The following is a 27,228-nucleotide window of genomic DNA, read 5'->3' as shown; positions in this document are numbered from 1 at the left end:
TTACATACTCAGACTATTGCATTTCTTTTGACAGAAAGCCCAATTTCATGAGTAACAGCCGTGCATTAATTGTGTGAGTCACACTTCATACATTATTCACCTGTTAGCTGGAGACAATTCAGAATATTGGAAGGAAAACAATGAGGTTTTGGTCCCATCCATCCATCCATCCACCCACCCACCCATCCATCCAACCAACCAACCAACCAACCAACCAACCAACACCAGTTATTAAGTACATGGTCACTGTGAACAAGGAGCCAGGATGGGAAACATACTGGATCCAGTGTATTGCAGGGCGAACACACAAACTCCACACATAGAATCAGGTGCTGCCTTTTATTTTTATTTGCACCCTTATTCACGTCAGTGCAAACTTGTGTCTTATGCTGGGTTAGGCTCCACCCCCACCACCACCAAATAATAACCTGTATTTTTCTTGTACATACATCACTTATGCATTTTAACCATTCATTGTTCAAAAATAAACCCCATTTAATTGAACCCTAAAAATAAACCCCAATTATAACCCCGACATAACAAGACAGGAGTTGAAAATATATACTTTAAACCTTGGCAGTGTTTTTACAAGATAGAGCTTCTCAGGTCCATTATGGTAGATTCTTCCACAGTCAAAATTATACATTTGAATTATACCATAAGATAAAATAATTAAACACATTCCCAGCACTAAACCATGTTATTCTGCAGAATACTTCAAAGAACTCAGGAAAACCATGCAAATCATTTCAAACTGCTCAACCTCTTTAATGAAAACTCATTTTATCTTTAAAAATACATATTTGATTCTCAAAAGCCCGAATATAGCAAGACAATGCACCTTGTACAATTTCTAGCTGTGTGAATAACAAGCAAATCTCAAATTTACAAACTACATATATAAACACAACAGAGAAAGTGATTAATAAGAAGAAACTATTGCACAGCAAACATTTTCACAAAAAAAAATTAAATAAAATCATACGCTTGGAAAACACAATATGTACAATAAAACCTTTCGAAGAAATACTGAGGCTAAATGACATCATCCATGACTTCTCCATTAAATCAGAATAGCTTAGTTTAAATTTAGCTTCTTCAAGGTGATATGGACAGATGGTTATTCGCTGTGGTCATTCTGCAATCCGAAACGCGGTCAGCTTGAAACGGTTCCAGGAACACGGATGGGCCTACCCAGCGGAAGGCCGTTTATTCAAGATACAGTATTTCTATGGAAGCCATGTAGTAAGATGGATGGAACGTTATGGAAACACCGTGATTATTGCTGAGAAGGTGTTGTTTGCTGCACCTGGGGTCAGGACCTCTTCCTAGGCACTCGTGGCATAGTAAGAGTAAACAATACAGGTCTAACTCTGTGTGTTGTAAATTCCCTGCATTTTCTGTTACCAGGTAACAATGGACACCCCTAATTATACATAAAGGGTTGACATTCACCATTGAGGGCTCTCAGACAGGTTGGGCATTTAAAAAGAAGCGTACAGGACAGCATTTCTCGCAGGGCGTGTGCCTGGAAATCCAGAGCACTGACATTTTCCAGTGCTGGGTATTGCAATAACTCCCCCCCCCTCCCCCTCCCCCACAACCTACTTCCAAACAAGACCATCAATTCATCCTAAAGCAATGACACCACAAAGGCAGACAGGATTGATTCAAACCACCAGGTGCCCCCGTCAGCTAAAACACAAACTTTAATATCCCTGGTGCTGATTTTCAAGAGTCAGGAGACATAAAACCTGTTGCTTACTTTAAATTAAGTTAAATGCTGATAAATGGAACAGATTGAGGCTGGTCTTCATTTTCCTTTCAAGCAAATTACATAAAAAAAAAAAATACTGATCATTGAAAAAGATAGCAAAATAACTTTGGCCTGCATGGTTTCGTACACACCAGGCCCTAATTGTTATATAGATGAATAATAAAGTTGCATCTTCATAAGCATGCCCCCTTGTGGCTTGAAGGACTTTGGCAATCTCTGGGAAATTTCCCATTTTCTCAGTGTTACAGTGAAATTCACAAACGGCAGAATTCAAAATATTAACCGATTTGTGTACAGCCTAGGTAGTCTTAACTAACTACTAATAACTGCATTGATTGATCACTGTTTGTTCCTGATTTCCTGCACTCAGTTTTCATAAAATAATGCCACAAACAGCTGAAACACACAAGAGAATATTTTTGAATTCAAAGACTTAATGAGTGACAGTGGGCTTAGAAAAGTGCCCTTTTCATTCAAATGTTGAATTAATTTGGGAAACTTTACCGGAAGGGCCTGTATCTTTGACTTGACCGATGGTGACAAGTAAAGAATTATATATGTGCATCACTGCGCAAAACCTAGAGAGAAATATTCCAACTTTAGGATTTGCAGTTGTCAAAATCTGGGCTATAAAGCCCAGTCCTTTGGGAGAGAAACTGACAGTGACTTGCAGTTATATGTTGCTGATAAAGTACATATGCATTATAACATTGATTAAAAATAGATTTTGTCCTACCATCAAAAGCTTAACATTTAATCTTCTGAAAATGTGGCATCTTATTATTAAACGGGCTGCATTCATGTCAGTTATAAGATTAACTGTAATTTATGTCTAGCTGTCAAGAACAGTTGTTCTTAAATGACATTACTTTAGATTTATTTCAGAAGCAAGCAATCTTAATCACCCTTGGTCGTCCTTCTTGCCTTTTAATTGCAAATATAGTTTTAATGATTTACAATATGTGGCTCATTTGCCTGAAAATACATGAACATTTAGATTTTTCCTAAGTTTTTTATTCTCAAATTAAGAAATATTAAACCGGAATTCAACTAATGCTATAACTGCCATCGAGTATGTGGAAACAAAAATTAATCTTCCCACTTAGCTCTTAACTCGGAGTTAACTTAACCCTTACAGAAAACTAAACCACTCAGATTTAGCTGCCATGCAGGCTAAAAGTGTCCAAATAATTTGCATTGACCATTGTCACCTTAGTGACATTATCATGAAAAAGTCTCAAAGCATTGAAATAGATGCATTTATCTTAAATGTTTAAGAAAAAGCCGTAAATGAATAAATTAACTTGTGCAGACCATATAAAATAAACCATAGTCCCTTAAAAATGCCCACATTCGGTGACTTAGTCATTATCTTAAAATTGATCAAATAAATCAAAATTTTGTCGTAGTCATACCTGAGTTCACTGCACAGAAATGACTGCTCACATTTCATCTGTGCTACGGGAATCGATTTCATAGGAATGGAGCATGTTTCCTTGCCAAGGGAGCCCCATAACAACTATATTGCAAAAAAAATCTAAAAAAAAGACTATACCTGGGATCTGAGACCTAGATTACAAAATGATCAGTTCTCATAGGGATGCAAATGAGTATAATTTAAATATCAGCAAGATTATCTTCTCTGGGGACCCTAGGCTAACGTGGCTAAAAGGCCCCCCAAACCACTTAAAGCCTGGCGGGGGGGGGGCTTGTGTAAAAGTTTTCCCAGCCCATGACTTTGACTTACAAGACGGCAAATAACCACATAGCTTTGGTCACATATTAAACAAAACTGAAGGAACAAAATAGGCAAAAAGAAACATCATCTAAACACCGCTCTTGTTCACAATTAATTCTAGTTAAATATATATCAACAAGTGTCCATCTTTAATCTGTGTACGAAAAAAGTACAGGAAAAAAAAAGATTATTTATTCTATGAAAGGTTGCCAGCAGAAAAAAAGCAAAACCTTGATTATTCAATATTGGGAAAAGAACAATATAGTGTATAGCTATCAGTCTGAAAAGGCTGTGTGTAGAAGGTCTGTGTGTTTTATTATCCCACATGTCCTCAGTGATTAATCATTAGATCCTGAAGGTCACCCCTGCCTGACTTCACAGCTGCATCTTCAGACAGTTACCTGCATCCGGACTCTGCCAACCTGACCAACGCAAACATGGCCGATGTGAAAAATCTGATTGCTAGACTGGGGACAAGGAGAAAGCAACAAAGGTTTAGTCTCAATGTCACGTTGTGCTAAATATCTACATTCTGAAGTAGTACTAAATTAAGATCCAGTCTCAGAGCAATAATCATCGTTAAACACGCAGTTTCCACGGTGATTCTACAAATGTGCGTCGTGCTTATGGAGTCCGGAACAAAGATGTATTGCAATGCGCTTCATTTCATGGAAATAAAATGGAAAGATGTAACTTGTTACAGAAGTAATCCATGCACAATTGGCCTGAGCTCTTTAAGCCTGAATAATATATGAGTATAACAAACAGGAATAATACTGCCACATTCATTACAAGACTCTTGTGGCCTCCTCAAAGTCAAAGCTGAAGTTTGTCTCCCTACAAAAAACAGGTCTACGGAATTTTATGATTGCAGACGCAAGACGAGAATAGTTTTTTGAAAGAAAAAGCTAAATATCCGGTGATCCCACTTACTTGTGTCTGTGTTTTCCACATCCATATTGCTGCATGTCATGAAGACGAAGAAGAAGAAAAGAAGATGATTTCATCATAGGGGCAGAACAACCAGCTTCTCATGCTGGACCGTTTTTGAGAATTAATATTAGCTTAGAATCCATAAAAAATTTTCATTGATCCAAAAGAGAGATTAATGTAAAATGCGATTCATTATGCAATGACGTCTCAGGCAAGATACAATATTTCGGCAAAGAAAACGCAAAAAGGACAATCTGATCAGGCCACTTCAAAGGATTTAGCATTTGTCAAGGAAATGCTATTTCCATCAAAATGAACTGTGTTTTTCTGCTCAATAAACATGTTTGATGCCTCCTGGTTTGTGGCGTCCATTGTAATAAAGAACAAAGCATTGTTAATTCATGTTCTTTACGCGAAACACAATCGCCTATCTGTCTGTCTGTAACTAAACTACATTAAGCATCCACTTTCTGAAGCAGTGAAAAAGGATTTTATACTGGATAAACTACCCAGAGGGTCTGAAAACTTGACCTCATTCTGTCTCAGGACCTACAAGTTCATATAAGGATCCAAGTAGATTAAAAGGTCCATCACCCAATTTGTAATAGAAAGTCTATTTATCTGAATCTTTGGATTTCATAGGAAATACTGTACAGATTTTCAAGGGCATAAAGCAACTAACGGTTTGTCTTTGCACAACTGTTAGAACATTAATGTGTATGAATTTACCTGAAGTTTATATATAAAATTAATTAGAAAAACAGAAATCACCCAGGATAATGGCTTGCTGATCTGATAATAGAGTAAACAAGATATTCCGTGCCTAATATTAATACATTGCAAACAAAAAGTCTAACATTTGAAGCAATAACACTTTTTATATTCCTTAAATGAGGAATGGATAAGATTTTGGGACCGGTCCACCACAAACATCTTTTTAGCATGAGAACTCAAAAGTATTTGATGGATTAAAAAAAAAAACTTTACAGGCACATTGTATGGGTGAAGATTTGGACCTGATCAAATTATGAGAATCATTGCCCCAAAATTAAACCAGTGCCAAACAGTGGTATGAGAGAGAAGGGCAGCTACAGTACAGAGTCTTGATGCTGGTAGCTTCATAACTCAAAAAGTATTAGCCGGATCTTTTTCAAAATTCAAAGAAACATTGTACAGAAGAAAGTCTGGAAAGTCTAATTTCATTTGAATCAGATGATGCCAAAAAGCAAAGGGAGGGCTGACTGCAGAAGACACTTGAACTTACTAATGTGGTAAATCAAAAAATACATACAGTCAGACGCAGATCTGGTGAACCTGATAACACTGAGACACCAATTTAGGCTTTTAATGAATATTTTTTGAGAGGCTGGGAGAGTGTGGGCTAGAAATTATTGTGGTCGGGGGTAAGGGAGGAGAAGGGGGGAATGGTTGATGGGGCCATTTGTATACATTGTTGTCATTCCAATAGCATCTATTTACAGTTGAATAAAACCCTACAGTTTAAAGGAACAGCTTAAAGCCGATCTCAGTAATAAGTCTACTGCTTAAATGGTGTTTTCAGAGATTAGTTGCAATGGAGAGTCATTTTATTTTGCACCACCGGTGCAATATAAAGTCACCGCATCCTTCACTCCAGACACAGAGTCAGCATGCCGGATTGACAGATAAATAAATAAATTAAACAAACCTGCTTGGGTTATTACTGCACACAGAAGGGGTAAAAACCACAGGCACTTTGTCCGACTTCCAGCAGCAGTCGGATCTCTTTGTGAATCAAATTGATTTTTGCAAAAGTGCTGGCAAAACAAACTTATACAGCTATATTTACCGAATGTTTTTTTTTTCCATTCATTTATTTTTTCCGCGTTTTCACTGACGCCACACTGACAGCATTGTCACAAGTGCGTCGGCGCAGCTTTCTGCAGTAAAGGGCAGTTAACTCGGCAAAGTCCACTGTGCGCAATAATCAATGCACCCAGCTGTATTCTTTCAGATTAATTTCACATAGAAAAGTACAACGTTGCTCACTGTAATTCATGTCAACTAATAAGATGGACGGTTCTGCATACTGGACCTTACACAGTATTATGTGAACATTTAATTTCTAATCAATGCAGTTTAATGTTTGTTAGACTCTTAGAGGAGCAGTTCTGGGCACATAAGAAATCTGGGAATAAATGATAAAAAAACTGCCAATTCAGAAAAATATTGGGAACATAAACACTGAAAGCCCAGCCCTGCACTCAAATACATCTCTGTTGCCAATTAACCATTAAATAATGGTGGAGCTGAGGACAGAATTACACATTAGCTAATTAAACGGTATAATGAAAAACAGGATGGGATCCACCCCCAAAGGGCACAGATCAGCATTCCCGGAAGCTCCCCATGAAGAAAAATAAATTACTGTATGTAATATAAACATTCCCATGTTAACATGCCATGCACTAGCTGACACACCCCACAAAAAAGCCTGAAACCACAACACGGGAACCCTTACTATGTTTACCAGTGAACACCTTGATTTCAAAATCATCTTTCACTGAAATATGACCTTAATCTGTGAATGATATGATGTAATAAGTTTTATCCCAAATGGTCAAAAACTGCATTAAAACTGTCCCTATTATTTCTCAGATCAAGTCCAGAATGTCCAATGTTTTTGAATATAAATTAAACAGGGTGGATAAATCTGTCTCTAAATGGCAAAGTAACAACCGATCAGTTGGTGTAAGTGCAAGAAAATGCAATTGGAAATGCAGATTTTTAAATGGAAAACTGAATCGTTGGTCTTGGTTCTAAGAGACTAAAATGATACTGATAGTTATGTTTTTGCTGACTTGTTTCGGAGGTCTACACTTCCTGTTGACCATAATAAAGCCGTCTTGGGTGCCCCCTGCTTGGTGCCCTATGCGTCCTGGGAAAACGTTTTGGTTCACGGGACTGTATGCCGATTAAAAAGCTATGAAAATGGATGAGCGACCATCCGCTTATGTTATCAATAAACATTGATATTAACCAACGTAGGTTTGAAAGTGAAGTCTGAGTGACCCCTTTGCCATATAATTTCTCAAAAAGTCAGCAAAAAATGCACAAGATTTTTTAAATGCTTTTCATGATCCAATGAGCACTGGAAGGATATCTCTGACATACGATGCTTTGACCTCTGCAGTAGTTGGGATAAACTGTGCTGTCAATCACTGCCTTGTTCGACCCAATGGGAAACAGCAGAGTAAGAAATAGGAACTTTAGTAAAAATAATTATTGGCATTGCTGTGGGTTGCTGGCGCTGTGGGTTTTGTAGCCCAAATGGTCCCATTGTTACATGCCCCGTAGTCCCCCCCTGAAAGACATTAGGGGACAGGTTGGTCATGACTCTAGCCCCCAAACACAGCTGAAGGCCACATTTCCATATGCCGAATTTCTGCAGATGCAATTCTGAGTCAACTGGGAGTGAAGCGAACGGAGCAGTTCTGGACACCCAGAACAATTTTCTTCAGGAGCTCTCTGAAGACCAAAAGGTTGTTCATTCGTTATTGCCGGGACACTGTAGGCTCCAGAAAGCTAATTAACGAGAAATGCTTGCTATGCATTCAGTCTGACAAGCCTGTAACAGCTATTTAAACTCACAAACACACCAAATCTTGACATACGTGACAGACATTAACGAATCAATCAATGGAAGCCAACAGAGCTCACATGACGTAGTTCACCATGCACGTGGCACGTATATGGTTTGGAGAAGTTACATGACAGATCCACCGTTCCACAGTCACTTGTTCTCAAGCCTTATACCACTGACTTTAGTAGTAATTAGGAGTATTAGTCAGTAGTAAAGTTTAGTATTAATTGTAATAATGAAAATAAACTTCACTATGACCTGATGTCATTATGCTTTTCAGGCACCTCCTTCCCGCTTTGCTGACACCAAGATGGCTGCCGTTGTTGTCCCTCCTCCTTGCCATTTTTTTTAGACCCTTCTCAGCTTCCTTCTCCTAATAGAGGCCCTGTTTTGTCTTCCCGTCTCCATGTCACATGACTGTTTGCTATTGTCACTGCTGAAGGTCTTACGGACACAAATGCAGACATTCATTCATAATTACACTACACTTAACCGATAAAACGAAAACTACTATATGTATTTTCATGAACTGATTTTAAAAGTTTTCACTTCATATGGATAGAATTGTACACTTTAGGCATGCAAGACTCCTAGTTACGTTTAGCACATGAGTGAAACGATGAAAGCTGTGAAGAGCCCAGGCGAGCCATCCACAAGGTGTAGAAACCTACAATCCGCACTCACCTTGAAAACGCGTCATCAAAACCATCCTCCGCATCCTAAAAGTAAAACAAAACCATAAATATCTCATCACAAACACCCTGGAAAAATAACCATCAAAAATCTTCCACATATTTTCATTCAGGTGTTAAATAATATAAACCAAGTAATTCAAATAAAATCAAGCCCTGCTGTGTTATAAAGAAATGCATACTAATCTCTTTATTCTCCACATATTTTCGTATTTAAATATTCCATTATTGAATCTTGCCTCACTGCCACCTGCTGAACACACAGTTGCGGAGAATGTGCAGTTACGTGTGTTGCAGGTTAAGTGGTACCAGTAATCATATTCTTTAATTCAAAGTTGTAAACATTTATGGGCTGACAGAAATGAGAAGCGCCAGATGTTTCTGTTTAAAAATGCGGCCACCAAACCCTGCACACATTGCAGAATGATGCATGATCTCATGCACCCTGCACTGATCAATTTATCTCAGTGTTGAAGAACCTGGACTGGATCGTCAATGGCCGAGTTATGTGGGAAAACACTGCCACCATGTGGCGAACTTCTGCTACTTCAGTGCCCAGCCTGAAACGGCAGGCAGATAAATAATTTTGAAATGTCTGTGCACTAAACTAAATCGAAAACACAACAGGGCTCAGGAAAAACACCAAGAGGCAGCATGGGAATGCAGGAAATGTCAAACAGCTGAAGGACAAACAAATGTTGTTGGCCAGTAACCTGTTGTTAAATGTAGTCATTTAGGATACCGGTGAGACAGCCGCAAATCAAACACACGCAGGCACTAATGTCATTCGCATAGCTGGAAGAGCACAAATTTAATTGATTCCTGCTTTTCTGTGGCAAAGCCAACCCCTTACCCAGGAGTTGTGCTTGATCGGCCGCCTCTTTAGGGGATTGCTGTGTCGTGAAGGTGAATGGAAGGAGGAAAATGGCCGCCTTGGGGCTTCCTCCTTGCTCAGAGCTTTGTGTTTCTCCAAATCTGAACCACAGGGGGAGGAGAAGAAACAGAGGGTTGTGTTCAAACAGCATGACGCCGGCTGTTAATAGCCCCCAAATCCCATACAGCGCAGCTCAGAGTAATCTATTTAAGCAGAAATGTGTGCATCACCCAATGTCACCGTGTAACACCGCTTATCGAGCAAAACTTCACAATGACCCTGAGGTCTATCCCAGCCCCTGCCTGGATGCTGGCCGATCACACTTATGGCAGAGATGGAAAGTCTGGCTTCAGAAAGTACAAACCCAGACCAAGATTTCATTGAAACCCAGCAGTTGAGTACTCTGTGAATGTGACTCTATATACTCAGTTTGTTGGTTGAAACAAAATCCTGGTCTGAATTTGTACTTTCTGAACCAGAACTTTCCACCTCTGACTAAGGGTAATTTAGAAGATCCCCTAAACTGCATATTTTGGGACTGCAGGAGGAAACCAGAGCACCTGCACAAAGAGAGCGAACCAGCAAACTCTACATACATACCAGAGACAAGAACGCGACCCCATACCCAGATGTATTAAGCCACCGCGCCACCCATTAAATGCCCTCAAATTTTATTAAATATATATGGGCCAGGTGGGTTGGGACTCTATGCAACTGGGCCCTTCATCAAGGGCCTTAAGCCCAAACGCTTCAGGGACTGGCTGACCCAAGTATATCAGATTTATTTAGAAAGTGGTGTTAATAGACGTTTCACACACAGCAGGACAGGGGTGAATATTCACTACCTGGGTCGGAATGCGAGTTCTTTACTGTGCAGGAGCAGCACGGACGGCCCTTCTTCATTTTGTCTGAAACAAGAACTATGTCGTCAATTTTTTCATTGCCGGTATTTGAAATATAAAGGAAACTATGTGTATATCTTTATGCCCCCCCCGTGTACCATCTTAAGACATAAACATTAAGAGAGATTTCTGTTTATAAATCAATCAGAATACATTCATAATGAATGCATGCACTGTGCTGTATCCACCTTTGTAAGCTCAAAAACTAAAGCACACAGACCTGTACTGGATTTGGGGAGGAAGGAGGGTGATATTCTGCAGCGTACGGGGGCTGTGTGAAGTTCTTCTCCTCTCCATTAGCCATTAGCTATACTCTCGTGCTATGAGCATGTGCTTCATATTAGCTGTTAGCTTGTACTTCCGGGCCATTAAAGCATACTATTGGGCTATTTGCATTCGCTCTCTGGCTGATAGCACATGCTCTCCGTTAGCCATTAGCATGCATGCTCGAGATGATAGCACATGCTCTCTGTTAGTCATTACCACACACTCTTGAAATGATAGCACATGCTCTGTGTTAGCCATTAGTAAGCACTCTCTGAATAATAGCACAGGCTCTCCGTCAGCCATTAGCACGCACTCTCGAGATGACAGCACAAACTTTCCATTAGCTAGTAGGACACACTCTTAGGATGCTAGCACATGCTCCGCGTTAGCCATCAGAACGCACTTTCAGCATGATAGCACATGCTCCGCGTTAGCCATCAGAACGCACTTTCAGCATGATAGCACATGCTCCGCGTTAGCCATCAGAACGTACATTCAGCATGATGGCACATGCGTTCTGTTAGCCATTAGCATGCACTCTTGAGATGACAGCACATGCTCAGTGTTAGCCGTTAGCACACACACTCCGTTAGCACATACTCCCAGGACGTTAGCTGAGAGTCTACCTTCCTGTGCGACCTCCCAAAGGTCCAGGGCCACCTTGAAGGCCTGTGCCACCGTGAGTGTGACGGCTTGAGCCTGAGGGCGGACAATAGCAAGAACGTCCATGACTGTAGGACATGGCAGACCTCAGAGACAGACAGGAGTGTGGAAGTGGGAGAGGAGCTAATGATTGTTTTTCACATGGTTGGTGATGATGTCAAAGAAGAAAAATAGAAGTGCAAAGATGTTACAGGTCATTTCTTTCATTTCATTTACAGGAGTACAAATAAGTAACGCTCCCGCTAGGTGGAAAGTCATGCCTGTGAATGACTCACTCAGCCACTAGATGGTGACAAAACACCATACCAAGGGGACATAGGAATATTTCTTTTCCATACACCAAACATCTTTATCTGGCTTTTGAAACTAGCAACCTAGCAGCTGTTGTTGACATACATAAACTCATTAAAAAGCAGTATTGTCGCTACGGCCGACAAGACAAAGAGTGAACGAGTGAAACACGCCAAAACCACAACTTACGATCTTCTTCTTGGGGCACAGGTAGGCGTGGCACTCCAGGGTCTCACTGAACTGACTCTGGGAAACGTAGGCGAACACTTTGTCCTGAGATTTATCTGCAGTGCAGTAGGAGATCCTGTAACAGAGGAAAACAGCAGCAGTGACTCTGCCACTCGGCGCAGTGAGGTGTTTAGGTGCATGGATATATCATCCACAACATGGGAGCCTTACTGCAAAATGTGCCAGGTCACCCCTCCTTTGTGGGGCCCAGCTTTCCATTCTCTAGTTTCTTCCCATGATTAGATGACTTCTGACTCTGGTTAATTCTCTCTGCTTGTTCCATTAACGTCTTAAGTTTTGTATAGGTTATACGCATATGCATTTCAAGAATGGTGCAAAACACTGCTGCCCGCTAGACTTTCAACTTAAGTCATTACGTATGCTCAGAATGATAAAAATACTACCAATGGCCAGCAGGGTGCATGGCGGTTTAGGGCTGGGAATTATAATGTGAAACTGTGGCTATACAAAATTAACATCTCTGGTTACAAATAGCTGGACAGCAACTATAGATGGATGCCAGCAAAAAACACAGCAGATTTTCTGGCTGCAGGAAACGCCAGATTTTTGTCAGTATAAAATATACAAGTTAGAGACAAGCTTTGTCAAACTCCAGCTCTACCTTCACTCACTTGTATCTTGTGTTTTGTTCTCTTAAAAAATAATAGAAATTTAACCTCACATTCCCGTACATGTCTGATATGATACCGGTATTATAACGACATAATGAAACTAACAATACTGATATCAAATATAGTAGATGTCAAATATAGTAGATATCAAATATAGTCGATACCAAATATAGTAGATATCAAATACGAGATACCAAAGCATGGTCTTAAACCTACAGGTTACCCAGCTCGTGCTTCTGCTTTTTTGACAGACACTGTACTGTACATCTCAGGAGAGCCCTTTAAATGAAAGGTACAGCCAACTGCCGGCCATGTAATTTTAATCTGAATGGTACCTGACCCACGAGGGCTGGTAGAAAGGTGGCGTGCAGAGATATGTTTAGTAGAATCACCCTGGGAGATGCCATGAGATTGACACTGTTTCACATCAAATGGATTAACGACCTAATTAGTTCTATATGACAAGCTGCAGCCAGTGGTTATTACTCAGACTTCCTGTGGGGGGGGATGTTAGCTGTGTGTAACATATGACCTACATATAACACAAATATCACCTAAAGAAGTCCGGATTGGTTGCATTTTGTTTAGTTTCTGTGTGCATTGCATTTTCTTACTTTAAACAAAAGCAACAATATATATTTTCACTTCTGGGTTTTCATACATATTATTTTATTATTACGGTTCCAGTGTTGGCGCATTTTATTAAAGGAATAACTTATTTTAAATAGTACACCATGGTGATAATTTTGTAATCATTTATTTTAGTTTGTTTTTTCCACAAGTTTTACATTTTGGCCCTTTAACTTCATCATTTCAAACGACAGCTTATGCATTTAGTTTGTTTGTTTGTTTGTTTTATTCTAAGTGTGCAATATGCAGCAGTACAGTATTTCATTGTTTCGTTGAAATATAGATATGCATTCCACTTCCTGCAGAACACATGCTGTACCTAAATATTCTTCAAACAGGTATAAACCCCTGTGGCATTAAACAAAAAAATTTATGTATATGAGCATTTTGCATATTGCAGTTAATTTGTTGTACTTTAATCCAGCAAGGAATGAGGCCAAACTGGGAACCCAATTAAACATTTTTTAGTGTATTAAATATGGTCACTGGGACTTAAGTGCTTTTTTCATCAAAAATACAAAATAGCATATTCATGAGTTACTAATAATGGTTTTTGCATAGGTGTTATTTCATAATACATGTTTTAGTGCTTTTTACTACAATACAGAGCCAAAAATGACTAAAAAGGATTTAAATACCTTTCTGTGATTAGAATGTGCTCCCGCAAAGGTACTCTGATAGGAAACCATCCTAAAAACACTCCCACTCACCGCATTCTTTCCAAAGACCAGAGAAACAGTTATTGTTTTGCTTTCTAAATACAACTTGAGCCCATGCAGAAACTGTTATGTGGATGTGGGAAACAGAGCTGACCTGATTTATACTTTATATATCAAACCTTCACAGACTGCCTACCTCCTCCATTACAGTTCTCTGACATACATTATTAAAACAACATGCTTTGCATGCCCAAAGAAAACGCTCCGTCCCCAGCTTTGTCGAGTGTAGTCACTGGCTTTCTCTCTTCCTCTGAGCTTGTTCGATCTATTTGGGGATCCCTGCCTGTTCTCTACACTCAGATCTGGTCATGGCTGTGATCTGCAAAGGCGCCATTGAGGAGCGCGGCGACCCAATGCCCCAGAATCACCAAGGGCAAGGCAGCGCGTCGCCAAAATAGAGCGTTCAAACGGTAGCTGCTAAGTGCTCTTAAAAAAGCGCAGGTCCTTCTTTTGGCGAGTGCCATAAAAGAGCAGTCAATCACATATAGATTTTTACCCCGTGCGTCTGACGTAATTCTACGAACAGAATTTGAATAATCAGATCCCCCAGGAGCCAATCAGCATGGAGCTGGATCAGCATCGCCTAGCCTAACAAACATGTCAGACTTCGATGTTTTGCCTCTCCTATCTCTGCTGCTGTTTTTTTTTTCAGCGAGACATGGAACGGGATGCTAATGATGGTTTCCAGTAAATGGACAGGAGGCATCGTCGCAGGGAGACGGCCCCTGAGCAGACATATGCCCGGCCTCCCGATCGGCCTTCACTTCCTGTTTAGTGGTGAAGCCGCCCACCTGTGGGATGCTGGGAGTCAAGGCCATGACTCATTATTCTGCCAGACTCACTGCTTATGACGTTATGACGGGAACAAAGGAGAATCTGGAATGATCTTGGTTGTAGCCTCTAACCCTGTAAGACTTGCTACAGGTGAAAAGTTGCACGGAACTTGACACTGGGAACAGGGATGTTCTCTGGATACGTGACAGAAAAGGACAGCTGTTTGGGGACTAGCAGAAGGGAGAGGGGGAAAGTGAAGGCAGAGTGCTATAGAGGGATATGAGAGTGGATATCAGAGCCCGGGACAGGATCCAGTCCTATAGGTGCCACCAGAAGTGGATAGTTCAGGGCCAGAAATAAAGATCCATACCAAGATTTTGTTTCAACCAACTAGTTGAGTATAAAGACTCACAGTCACAGTACTCAGCTGGTTGGCTGAATCAAAATCTTGTTCTGGATTTTTACTTCCTGGACCTGAACTATTCACCCCTGGGTGCATATCAGCTTTAGGGTGTGTTCAGCTCAGTAGTTCAGGGATCCATGCCATAAGGTTGTGGGTTCGATCCCTAAGCAATAATAATACTTTTGGGTACTCAAGCAGCTGCTTCAGAGGTACGGGATGCTGACTGACTCCAAGCTTTCCTCACTTGTACATCGCTTTGGAAAAATAAGTAAATGCATGCAGATGTGAAGTTACAGAAAGTGCTTGTCACCTGACTTTCCCCCGGATGCTACCCCCCCCCCCCCCCCCCCCCCTCACGTTACTTGAGCCAATTTGCTGGTGGGGCTGGAATTGAACCATGTGAACTGAGAGTTGCTCTGCAACAAGCAGCCAAAGCCTGGATGTAATACTTCACATGGCACTTCACCTCCTCAAAGTTACTCGCTGGCGCTCTTTGCCACAGTAAACATCTGCTGTGAGTACAGAACGACAGCACTGACACCACTGACCTGTATATGGAGACGTTCTCAATAAGGTTGTTCGTCTCCGAGTCTGTGATGATGATTCCTTTCGGAGAGATTGTCAGAGTCACTTTCCTGAACTTCTTTGCGCTGGCTCTAGCCTGTAAATACAACAGACAGAAGGCATTTTCAAAGGAACAAGTCCCCAGTCAAGATATTCCAGTCCTTTGAGGACTCCCATGAATATTCCTGTTCCCAGAAACCCGGAATGCTGAAGCCGAGGATACAAAAACATCTTTAAACATTTCAGCTAAATTGAAAAAATATTCAGTGCTACTACAAAAAAATTAATTGCTTCTCCTTTCTTGTGTGACAGCCAATCAAAACACAGCACTCCCAAAAGAAGGCGGGTCCTACTGCATCCCTTTGTCTTCTTTTGCCTTTGAATCTCCTACTATATACACTCTCCGTTAGGTTTTCATTCAAGGTTACTGGACTCAGTGATCAGCAGATATATTTTTAACAGAACACAGGGAGGACAAGGCCATGCAGTTTTATCCTTATGTTTTATAGTCACAGTGCTGCAAAGTCGGACAGCCTTTACACTACGGGCGTCAGACTCCAGTCCTGGGGCCCCTGCTTGCCACCTTTATCACCAAGCGAGTTCATATACTCTACACTTGACGCATAAAACACAACAACACTAAAGCAAGTTACACTGCACATCAACACTGAACTGGTTAAAGTAGGAGGTGAAAGACTTAACCAGGAATCCGAACACGTTTCAGGGCCCACTGATTGACAAAACGGCGCTGAACGGGTGAACACTTCCAAGGAGGAAAGAGGAAAAACTGGGATTATTAAGGAAGAACTTCCCAAGGACAACTAAAATAGCACCGTGGCTATCTGGATTTCCTCCCCATTACGAAAGACAGCTTAATAATCCAATGTCACTGCAGGAAAGTCAAAGCAAAGAGGGCGACAGCATCCTGTAATGCGAAGAGAGCGTTTTGCTGTAAATGATACTTACTCTGCACTTTTTCGCTAAGCATTGTACTTCTGGCACCAACGTGCTTCGAACACAAAAGCAATCTGCTATCCGCCACCATATCATGCAGCTTCACGGTCCGGGAGTCGCGAGACAGCACGTCACTAAATATCAAATTGGAAATAACAAATATTCCCGCTAATCACATTCCAGCAGCCTGGTTGCCATGGGAGCGGGTAGACAATTGGATTTCCTCCCCCCATCCCCTCACACAGTGAACCTCAGAGGCTCCATCTCGGAGAAAACGCCTTTTCAGGGCACCCGGGATTCCTGTTTGAATCTAACGCACTTGGGTCTCTGAGGACGGAGCGACAGTTTTGTTCAAAATTGTGTGTTTGTTTGCGTGTGTGGAGATGACAGGTTGGACTGGGCTCCTGGCCTGTGCTGGGAGGGACACGGTCGTGCACCATTTGCGGTATCCTGTAACTCAGATACTCATTTGGACAAAGGGATCAGTCTCAAAGTCCAGCATCCTCACTTAACATGTGAATTGACAGTGAGGGCGATGAGGGTGCAGTGAGTCTAACATTCAAACTTCTCATGGCTGTAAATATTTGTCTACTTCATACACAGAAATATACGTCACATACTGTAATTCTATGCCCTGCAATTGACTGGCATCCCATCCAGGATGTTCCCCTGCCTTGTGCCCTGTGCTGCTCGGGAGAGACTCCCGGACCTCTGGGACCTCTCTGATTCTGCTCTGGATAAGAAGCTGGGAGATGGATGGATGGATGGATGGATGCCATAACTCAAAATTTCTCTATAATATACAGCATGAAATAAGCAAACTTATAACACTAAATGCGCAGAAAGGCAGAACAGCCAAGATCAATTTTGCTGTGCGATTTTTATCATAAATGTATTATGCAGAATATATTGCATATTTAAGATAATTAGCATAGTGCTAATTCGGGAGAGTGAGCGAGAGAGAGAGCTGCTCACCATGGTAACTATCCTTCTGATGGCGGCCGACGCCATGTCTTCTCCCTTCGGCTGCCCCACCAGTGTCATGCCCAGGTACTTGACGTTGAACACCATGCCTTCCAGGAGGGTCTCTTTGGTGTCTGTCCAGTTCTCCGCAAGCTCTGCGAGATGCGACAAGGCAGACTTCACAGCAAGGCCGGCAGGGCAACGAGAAGGTACCAAGAAGCCGTCGTCCTTGAAAAAGCCCCCCTTGTCCTTGATGAGCTTAGCGAACCCCACGTGGGGAGAAAACCGGCTTTGCATTCTGCAAGCTGTGACCTGCATATGGGGCCCTGGAGAGAATCATAATCATCATCATTTTGGGACTATATTACAACATTACATAATTCATTAGGTTGGCATTGTAGTCGAAACCCCAAAAGAGAAACAATGTTCTCTGAAAATCAATACCGTTCTATCTCACAATATGGGCGACGGGGGATAATTTGATTTCCCAAACATCACGAGTGAGCCCTGAATAAACCATCTCAGCTCAGCTCGGCTCTGCGGGAGAAGTGAAAGGAGCAGGACCCATCTGCTAAAAGGAGGACTTGCAGAGAGCCCCGAGATCAGCGGAGGTCATGCCATGCATCTTCAGCACGCCAGAGTCCCACTATCTAGTTAACTATCTCCCAGAAACGTGGCGATACTCATTTGCAAGACAGGCATCCCTGGAAAAATGGTTTTATCCAAAAATAAACATCAAAGCAAATTTTAAAAGCAAAAGAGACAGCAATGAAAACATTTTATATTGGATATTGGTGATAGACAAAATAATAAATATGCCGTGTGTTATAATGATAAAGCATGTACACAGAGTTTACGAGCATTGTTAGCATTAATATATTAACATGAATGGCCAATGCAACCCTATCCTGCCATCCCATTAATATTTTAGCTAATGCTAAAGGGGTATCTATAACATACTGACATCCCGAGGTATATATATAACACACGAAATAATCCTTTGAATCCATTGTTGTGAAGACAATATGCATTATGCTAAATAATTTCTATATAAGGAACTTTTTAACTATGCAAATGTATGTTTCTGTTCTTGCATATATTACACGGCAGTGTAAGAAAATGTGTAGCGCATGAGGAGAGAAAATGCATGAATAGATGGTTCGGGTAGCAGGGATGTGTAGCGTGTATGAAGCGAACGGTAACGCCATCCAGGATGCTAGTATCCTGTTTCATCTCAGAGCTCTGTTCGGCCATCTGTCTCCCTGAACGCATCCAGAACTCCCCGTCTTCGCTTTATGAAAAAGGGATCCGTTCCCAAAAATGTTCAACCTGTTCATTCTGCTACTGTCATTTAATTTTAAAGCGCTGGACATGCCTGAATATGAATTTTTTTTACCTTGTCACTCCCTTCTCAGGCAAATTCTTTTTTTTAGTTAATAAATCTGCCATATTGTTTTTGTGTGGATTTGGCACAGCTGTTTATTCCATGGTATTATGTTTTGGTTGGCTGGGATGTTATATATCTATGTATTTAGACTTTCTGAGGCATCCATGTTAAACCAAAAGCTGTTTTCCTGCAGAGAAAATTGAGCTGGTTCCAAAAATACGGGACCAACAGCAGCCCCTCACTTAAAGGCACCCAGCGATCTGTGCTTTAATTGTGAGGGACTTGGCATATCGTCATGAATTATTCAACACATCGCTGTTTATGCTCCGGGCTCTCAAATATATTACCCCGACAAGTGCAGTTTAAGCAAACTGCCATTATTATGTTGGCTTGACGGAAATGGCACGAGTTACATCTTAATGCAGTGTTTCCCAACCTGGTCCTCAGAGACCTATAGACAGTCCATGTTTTTGCTCCCTCCCAGCCACACAGTCCATGTTTTTGCTGCTTCCCAGCTCCCTGCCAGACGGTCAAGACCACAGACATGGAGTTCAGACGGACCCAACGTGTGAATGTGTGAATTTTCAAGTTTCGTTAAATGAGTAACACAACGAGTCTAATCACCTTTCACTTTATAAATCCAAGCACCTTAAAGAATATTAGAACATTACCACAGAGACAGATGCAGACATACAGGTCAGTAACTTCCTGTTGTATTTCATTGAAGGAAGCCGTCGTTTTCAAAAAATATTCCTCTAAATAGGTAGGACAAGTCTAGGTAACCGTGTTGCTACAGTATCTGAGAAAACTCATTAAGAGAAATATAACAGACTCAAATCCCCCGTGCACAGCCCATGACACAGATATTAACCACAGGCAAACGTACATTTCCTGTAGATCCCTAAGCCAGAAAGTTTAAAAGTTGCACTGTAATGATTTTAACACAATTTAATACGGGTGATATGATTCCAGCCGTTCGTTCACTTCGCTTCAGACTTCAAACTGTGCAGCTGTGATTCAGAGAGAATCCGCCGCAGTCTGTAAGGCCGAGCCAGAGCACACCTGGTGGAAGCCATTGCGAGAACGTACAATAGGTCAGCTCATAAAAACTCAGAGCCACTGAGACTGAAAACATGATGGCAAAATCAACTACCCCACTACACACCAAAAACACTCCCCAGACATACATTTCTAAACATTTACAGTTCGAATTTTGCTCAACTCCATGAATCTGTTATACAGTGAATCAAATTTAATAACAACCGAAAACATTGGATTTAGATATTTAGAACTTAACTGTAACTCTTATCCTGATGAGCGTACGTTAATAACCCAGACTGGGGCCTAGCGGTTTTATCTGTGGCGGGATCTTAAAGCTGGCGTCCTGGTGAGAATCTAGGGCACGATCCGGAGCAGAAAGTAGGCCATGGACGGACTACAGGTAGGTGTGAAAGCAGCAGATCCCTGGCTCTGCTTTCCAGCAGCACCTTGCATCCCATGCTCTCTCCCAACAGGACCCGGTGAAAAATGCCGTCTGCCAAGCCCTCCTGCCCCGGCCCCCCCGCAGATGGCTTCCAAGTCAGAAAGTAGAACGTTCCCTTCCCCCAACCGCATGCCCCCGTCACCTCTCTGGAGACAAACCGCCGTCCACGCTTGAACTTATCCTCTCGTCGTCTCTCCCTCCGTCCGGCACCTTTATTTCAAAACTCTCTCTTAGGTCGAAGAAAAAAAAGACTTTCAAGGTGTAGATTTTTTTCCCCAAAACTTCGAAGAATGGTCTGCATTCCGAATTCTCAGTTTAGGCCGGTTAAGTACCATGTTATATAGGTCAATAAATGTCTTTTAACCCTATTATTTAGTATGGAAATAATACAAGTTTTAAATGTTAACCATTTTTATTATGCTCAGCAAACAAGGTCACAGTAAGTTTTAGTTACCAGTTTCTCATAACCGATTGCCAGTCTGGAGACTATCCCAGAAAGCATAGAGCACAAGGCTGAGAACAGCCTGGATGAGATGCCAGTCCGTCGGAGGGCACAAGGCCAGGAACAGCCTGGATGAGGCGGGATGGGATGGGATTGCAAGACACATGCACAATATTATTGGGAATTTAGGGACACCGGTTCACCTAACTGTACGCGTTTTAATTGAGGGAGGAGACCCACATGAACATGGAAAAAACACGACCCCACAATCCTGTGAGGACTGAATCACCAGCTCATCCAGTTTCAGTAATCGTATCCATCCATACAAAATATTAAAATGTCATTGTTGGATGGATCAACTCTGAAAGAATTTGAACACTAGAAATTTCCATGCTTATGATTTGTTTATGTAACTGGAATGTTTTGCCATCAGATTCCAAAGGCATTTTTACTTGTCAGCAAGCTGTTGACAGAACAGCGCTTTAGCAGAAGCTTTTGTCCAAAGCGACACACAAATGCAGGATCAGGGAGCCTGGGTCAGTCAGCATCCCCGGGGCCACTGGAGGCTAAGGGTCCTGCTCAAGGGTCCAGCTGTGATACCGTTACTCTGCTGGTCCACAACCTTTCTGATATGGGTACAGATCCCACCTCCCACCACCACCACAAAGTCACGCCCCCAAAGGAAGTGCAGATTATTGTAAGGAGCATTATAAAACATTATAAAAGGCGTGTTTTTATTAAAGAGACCCAGCTGGAGGATAAAAAAGAAAGACAATCTTTGACTTATGAACAGTAACGTGCAATAAAAGCCTCAGACGATCATTTACTTTCAAGCACCTATTTGAAGTGTCTTATGAGTTTCCCTGTGACACTGCGTCGTAACCGCCGGCTACACAGCAAGCTAAACTAAACCCAGAAAACGGTGGCTTTCTTTAAAGCCTGAAGGAGCTCGGATAAAATACAGCGTCTGCTGCATGCAAAGGCCTCCGCAGAGAGTTTCTGATCAGTTCAATTACAGTCTCTCTAGGTAGGAGATCACATTATTTCTCAGGCCCGTCTGTGCAGAGAGGAGTGCAAACTTAACGTGTTTAAATGTCCGTGTTTGATTATCATACGTTTCAAAACCTGCACAAATTCTCTCTCTTCCAGAAGGCTAATTACGGTATTTAAATTTGCAATTCAGGATTTAACAAACGCAATAAAAGCTAGCTAAAGCCATACCCATTAAACCCCCTGGTCACCATCTTAACATAAAGCCCTTTGGTTTGTCAATTTCATTTCAGATTTGAAACGAGCAGGAAACACTCAAACACCAGTGATTTTTAATGTGAACTATTTGTAGGAAAATCTGCAGGAATCAACCCAGAAAATCTTGGATTAGAATTTCCCCAAAAGGACTGAGACCCCAAAAATTAAAAATATTTAATTAGACATCCGAAATATGCAAGGCTCTGACAGGAGAGGAAGAACAGACACATCTGGCCTAGATTTTAATCAGCGATGTCCGCTAATCCATCAAAAGATGTCTGTTTAGATTATGGCTAACGGTAGATTAACGCTGAGGGAGAGCCGCGAAGCATTTATCAGCTCTTTGCAAAGGCCACGTTTACCGAAGAGTGCAAATAAGGACAAGAATGTAACAAACACGTCCCAGGGTGTTTTTGTAACAGAGAATCCCTGGCGGATAATACATCGGCTCCACCAGAGACATGCGTGTTCGTAATGAAAAATCCTACCCAAAAAATATATTGCCAGGGGCTAATTACAAACCTACTTTTCAGCATCTCCTGTGGACGGAACTAAATAGAAAACACAAATACACTTACAAAGCACAGCTGAGTGACAGGGCTGAAAGTGAAATGAAATAAATTTCACCTGACTATTATTTACATTTCCGTTTCGATTTCTAATTTATAAACTGTAACAAAGTGTACAAAAATTCAAAGAATTTAGAAGCGCAATAAGAATCACAGCCCAAAAAATGTCGTTAAAAATTATTTGTCAAATGTTTCTGGTCGTTTGTCCTGCAGTAAATTCCCGACCAAATTGGTAATTCCTGCATCAATCTCTGATGTCTGTGGTACCACTGAGCATATCCCAGTGGCAGTGCATGTGTGTCTCTCTGAACAGCGGCCCCGCCAGCCGGATTGCTCTCTTTACACACGATGACGCACTGAAGGAGTGGAGCCAGTTGGATAGGTGCTGGATCTTTCACTGGCGTGTCCTTGGGAGGCACTGGGGAGGCCAGCTGAAGCCCTGCTTCTCTGAAGGCACCAGCAATGGTTACCAGCAAAGGCCAGAAATTTGGAATGAGCGCTTCTTCTAGTAGATCCACCAAAGACGACAGTTTCCACCTCATAATCACAGGCTGAAATCAGACTATTTACTGCGGAATAATTCATTGTGGCACATTAAAAATGGAAAGCACCCCTCAGAGCATAAGGCCTAGTGAAGCAGATGTGAATAAATGAGCATGTGACACTGAAAGGCCTGACCATATGCTGGCCTGCGCCGAACGGTCTTCAGGAGCTGACCGCTAACGACGAACAGACAGGCTAGAAGCTTCTTCGGGCCAATTATTCGATTCATGTCAGGTTTGTGACGGATTTCGGCACGGTCTGTGTGCAGAATTAAAAACCAGCAGCCGGAAAATCCACACGCTGCCACTCAGTTTCCACGTTTGGATTCACTTCATTCCTCATGACTGATTTTATTTGCACCAAAATATTCGTAAAAATGCTCTGAACCAACCTAAGAAGAACATACACAACTCGGGGTCCTTAAAGCGAGACTGAATATAAAATGTAACTACATAGAGACTTTTTAATTTCTTGTGGGGTAATTCCTTATTGAGGAGCACCACACGTTTTATACATCTGTATGGCAAAATGTAACATTTCTTTGTACTGGTTTAAGGTCTGTAATGTCAGTAAATTCATCTGCATCGGGGTGACGTGTTAGGTCTGCCCCAAATGTCAGGCTATTTGCTTTCAAAGGCAGAGGTAAAAGAGGACAGGAATTAAAGGCGGATTTACCTCGGAGAACAAAATAAAAATGTCAACTGTGTGTTAAGTCTGTAAGTGGAATCAAGAGAATATTCATCTTTGTCGCAAAGTGATTCGTATTCAGAGCTGGATTTTAAGGGTTTCAAAGACCGGGCTTGATTGCATCAGGTTCCTCATTGGGGACGACAACTCAGGATTAACCAGAGGGGAGGAGAAGGAGGAGGTGAGGAGGAGGAGGAGGGGAGGAGAAGGAGAAGGTGGGGAGGAGGAGGAGGTGGGGGGAGGTACAGTCGACACATCTCTACCTTTACCAGTACCCTTGGTGTTTTCTTTCCACACTCCAGCTTTATTTATTTTATTTTATTTTTACGTGTGTCTACTTTTATACAAATTGGTGTCAGAGGCAGAAGGGCAGAGGGGTGGAGGGGGGCAGGGGGCCCTGCTGAGCGCGCTGCGGGGTGAGAACGCGCCGACGTGGGCTACAGTGCAGGGGAGCGAGGCTTCCTGACAGAGGTGCTCAGCAGAAACACAGTGAAGACACAATGACAGCATCTTCAAAGGGCAGGGGGGAAGGGGAGGGCAGTAGGGAGGGGGAACGGGCTTCAAACCGCAGCGAGTGCATCACATCTCACAGGCTCACTGGGGATATCAAACGAGGGGCGGGGGGCTACTGAAATCAAAGCCGCCCCCCCCACCCCATCTTCACAGCAGCAAAGGAGATATCCCTGGACAGAATCTCCTCCCCCATTCCATGCCTGCCATAGCGTGCTTCTCTCAAGTCTGCTACCCTACTTTCATACCGTTATCAATTATAAATGCTCATGTTTACACCATTTTAATGCAGGGGGAAATGTTTTAATCAGGGAGGATTGTGATGACACATAGATATACACAGTGAAATAGAGAGGAAGGGCAAGCTATGTTCTCTGTGCTGCAAACACAGAGTGGGAAAGTTCAGGGCAAGAACAGTGAGGCATAAGACCAGAATTAGACACTGCGCCGGCGGGCCGGCCCTCTCAGAATAACCGCTCACCAGGCGCCAGACAGAATGAGGGGATCGGGGAGGATTTGGGATGAGATCCCACCCAGGCTCATTCGCCCCCTGCTGGGGGAGGGCAGACGATAACCAGGTAATCTCAGGCAGACGGTCACGCGTTAAGTCTCTCCCTTGGAGCACGTACTAGACACCAAGAGGTATAAAAGAACTAGGAATTGCACACTGGAGTACAGAACTGGGAAATGTTTAAATAATGTCTTCGTGGTTCACTGCTCGCGATAACATTAATTAGACATTCCGCTTTTTCCCGTTAAAAACATCTTCTGAAACCGCTAATTAAAGTTTTTTTTTTTTTTTTCCTTCTTTTTCGATTTTCCTCGTTCATCGTCCGCAATGAGCAGAAAGATCTGGCAGGGAATATGCTCATATGCTCATTCCGCGGTTGGGGGGCGAGGGGCGGGGATGAAGATCACACACCACAAAGGCGTTGCCATCCGCCATGATCTTCACATGTCCCACAGCGGCTCCGCCGGGACAGGCCGCTGCGGCGTGGAGCGCGGTCACATCCGCAGGCTTCCTCTCCACTTCAAAAGCCCCACCTCACTCACCGTTAGGCCCCCGTGATAAATCAGCCTCCCGTCATCTCATGTCATCTTTCAGATTGCGTGCTGCTCCATAATTCATAAGACTGCAGGGTGGGGGGGAATAGCTTCACAACCACAAAGTGCAGCTGAGGTTTCATACAGCCTTCGTAACACAGATTCGGTGTCCTCAGGATTCACGCCGTCGCGCCGATGTGTGAATTTTAAACAGGTGAAACGCAGTGGCACAGAACTCACACATATTTAGCGGGGTGTCGACATTAGAATATGCACGTTCGAATACAATATGGACAGACACACTGCACGGCACATCGAGAAGCAGTGAATGAGGCTCGGAGCAAGATGCAGACATGTCGGTCATCACAAATGGTGTCAAGGACATCAGTCACACCTGTCGTTAAGTTTGTCACTATACTTTAAGAATACATCCATCTAAATTATCCAACAGAGGGTTGCCACAGAACTTGGAGCCTATCCCAGGTACACAGGTCAGGGGACACTGTGGACAAGATGCCGGTCTATTGCAGGACACACACATAGTCACACAGATTCAAGCAGAATCACATGCTAAGAGAAGCCTAACCACATAGGACCCAGAGTATCTGGGGGAAATCCTTCAATAACATGGGAAGATTATGTAATCTCTAAGTGTACAGAGCAAAAATCAGCCCCACAAACCTGGAAGTGAGAGTCCACAGTGCCAGAGAGACACTACATCATGCGCATGTGTAAAAAAAGGTGGCAAAATGTTATACGGACACGAGAGGGCCTTGGGGGATCTTATGGCACTTATACCGCCTCGTACCAGAACCATACTGCAAAGAGAGACTAGGTACATCGCGGTTCCAGCTCGAAGGGTCGGCTTGGGAAGAGCGTTTGGACAACGACGGCGACTAGAAGTAAAGAGTCACTTTACTGTTCACATGTACATCATGATTTACCGTGTGCTAATTTTTGCTAGCACTTCTGTGAGAGTCGCTGTGTTATGTTAGCATCGCAAGCTAGCAAATTTACAATTTGCTTATGTAAATTTGCATTACGAATCTATTCTGTTCAGCTGTTCTGTACTTTTCTAAGTAGAAGGGTGGAAATTTTCACGATCCCAGTTATTGTGCACGCATTAATACATTATAGTGATACCTTCAATAACGAATAATACATAGAATATACCTTTTTGTTCTTGCAGATGATCCATGCATATCGACATAGAGCACCGGTATATCTGTGCATTTCGACCAATCAGATGGTGGTGACGCGACCAGCTGTTTAGGCCCTGATAGTGAACCAGAGCGCGTCAGCATGCCTGTGAGTTGGGTACGGCTCTCATGATTCACAATAGGAAACCATCTCTTCGCAGTATGGCTTGAGTACGACTCGGTTCTTCGTGGCAGTGGAAAAGTGCCAATAGGCTCACAGATGCTAAACTGGCACACCTGGGGGGGGGGGGGGGGAGGTAGTCATCAACCTGGCAACCTGACAGCATCAGACTAACACCTGGAGCTGCAGGATGCACGGAAGCTGACAGCATCGCATAATAGGGTGAAGCAATACATTTTGTGCAAGGGAGGTAGAAAGTGAGGACGACATTCCTTAAAGACCCGACAAAGAGAAAACATGAAAGATATTACGCCCCCCTGGTCTCAGAGTTCAGACAGGACAGGGAGACATGAATGTTAGCCTTAAACC

At 42.5% G+C, this 27,228-nt stretch overlaps 1 protein-coding gene across 4 annotated transcripts in view; it reads right to left on the bottom strand.

Moving 5' to 3' along the window:
• Window positions 1–335: 335 nt before the first annotated feature.
• Window positions 336–27,228, bottom strand: part of si:dkey-71h2.2 (low density lipoprotein receptor adapter protein 1) — a 33,098-nt gene continuing 6,205 nt past the window's right edge. The window contains exons 2-10 of one of the 4 annotated variants that reach the window (XR_007383944.1): window positions 17,639–17,781; window positions 15,694–15,806; window positions 11,949–12,063; window positions 11,432–11,504; window positions 10,479–10,544; window positions 9,616–9,737; window positions 8,755–8,789; window positions 4,449–8,514; window positions 336–3,982 (exon numbers count right to left, since the gene is read on the bottom strand). Coding sequence is in view for 1 of the 4 variants with exons in the window: in XM_048986474.1 (XP_048842431.1) it covers window positions 3,978–3,982; window positions 4,449–4,477; window positions 8,755–8,789; window positions 9,616–9,737; window positions 10,479–10,544; window positions 11,432–11,504; window positions 11,949–12,063; window positions 15,694–15,806; window positions 17,639–17,781 (701 nt within the window). In the remaining 3 variants the exon portion in view is untranslated. The remainder of the gene's footprint in view (window positions 3,983–4,448; window positions 8,515–8,754; window positions 8,790–9,615; window positions 9,738–10,478; window positions 10,545–11,431; window positions 11,505–11,948; window positions 12,064–15,693; window positions 15,807–17,638; window positions 17,782–27,228) is intronic. The other 3 variants (XR_007383945.1, XM_048986474.1, XR_007383946.1) reach the window with 3 other exon arrangements.

Source organism: Brienomyrus brachyistius, chromosome 19 (assembly GCF_023856365.1).
Source record: "Brienomyrus brachyistius isolate T26 chromosome 19, BBRACH_0.4, whole genome shotgun sequence".
Classification (NCBI taxonomy): Eukaryota; Metazoa; Chordata; class Actinopteri; order Osteoglossiformes; family Mormyridae; genus Brienomyrus; species Brienomyrus brachyistius.
Note: the sequence above shows the minus strand (reverse complement) of the source record. Positions and strands in the feature narration are given on the sequence as shown.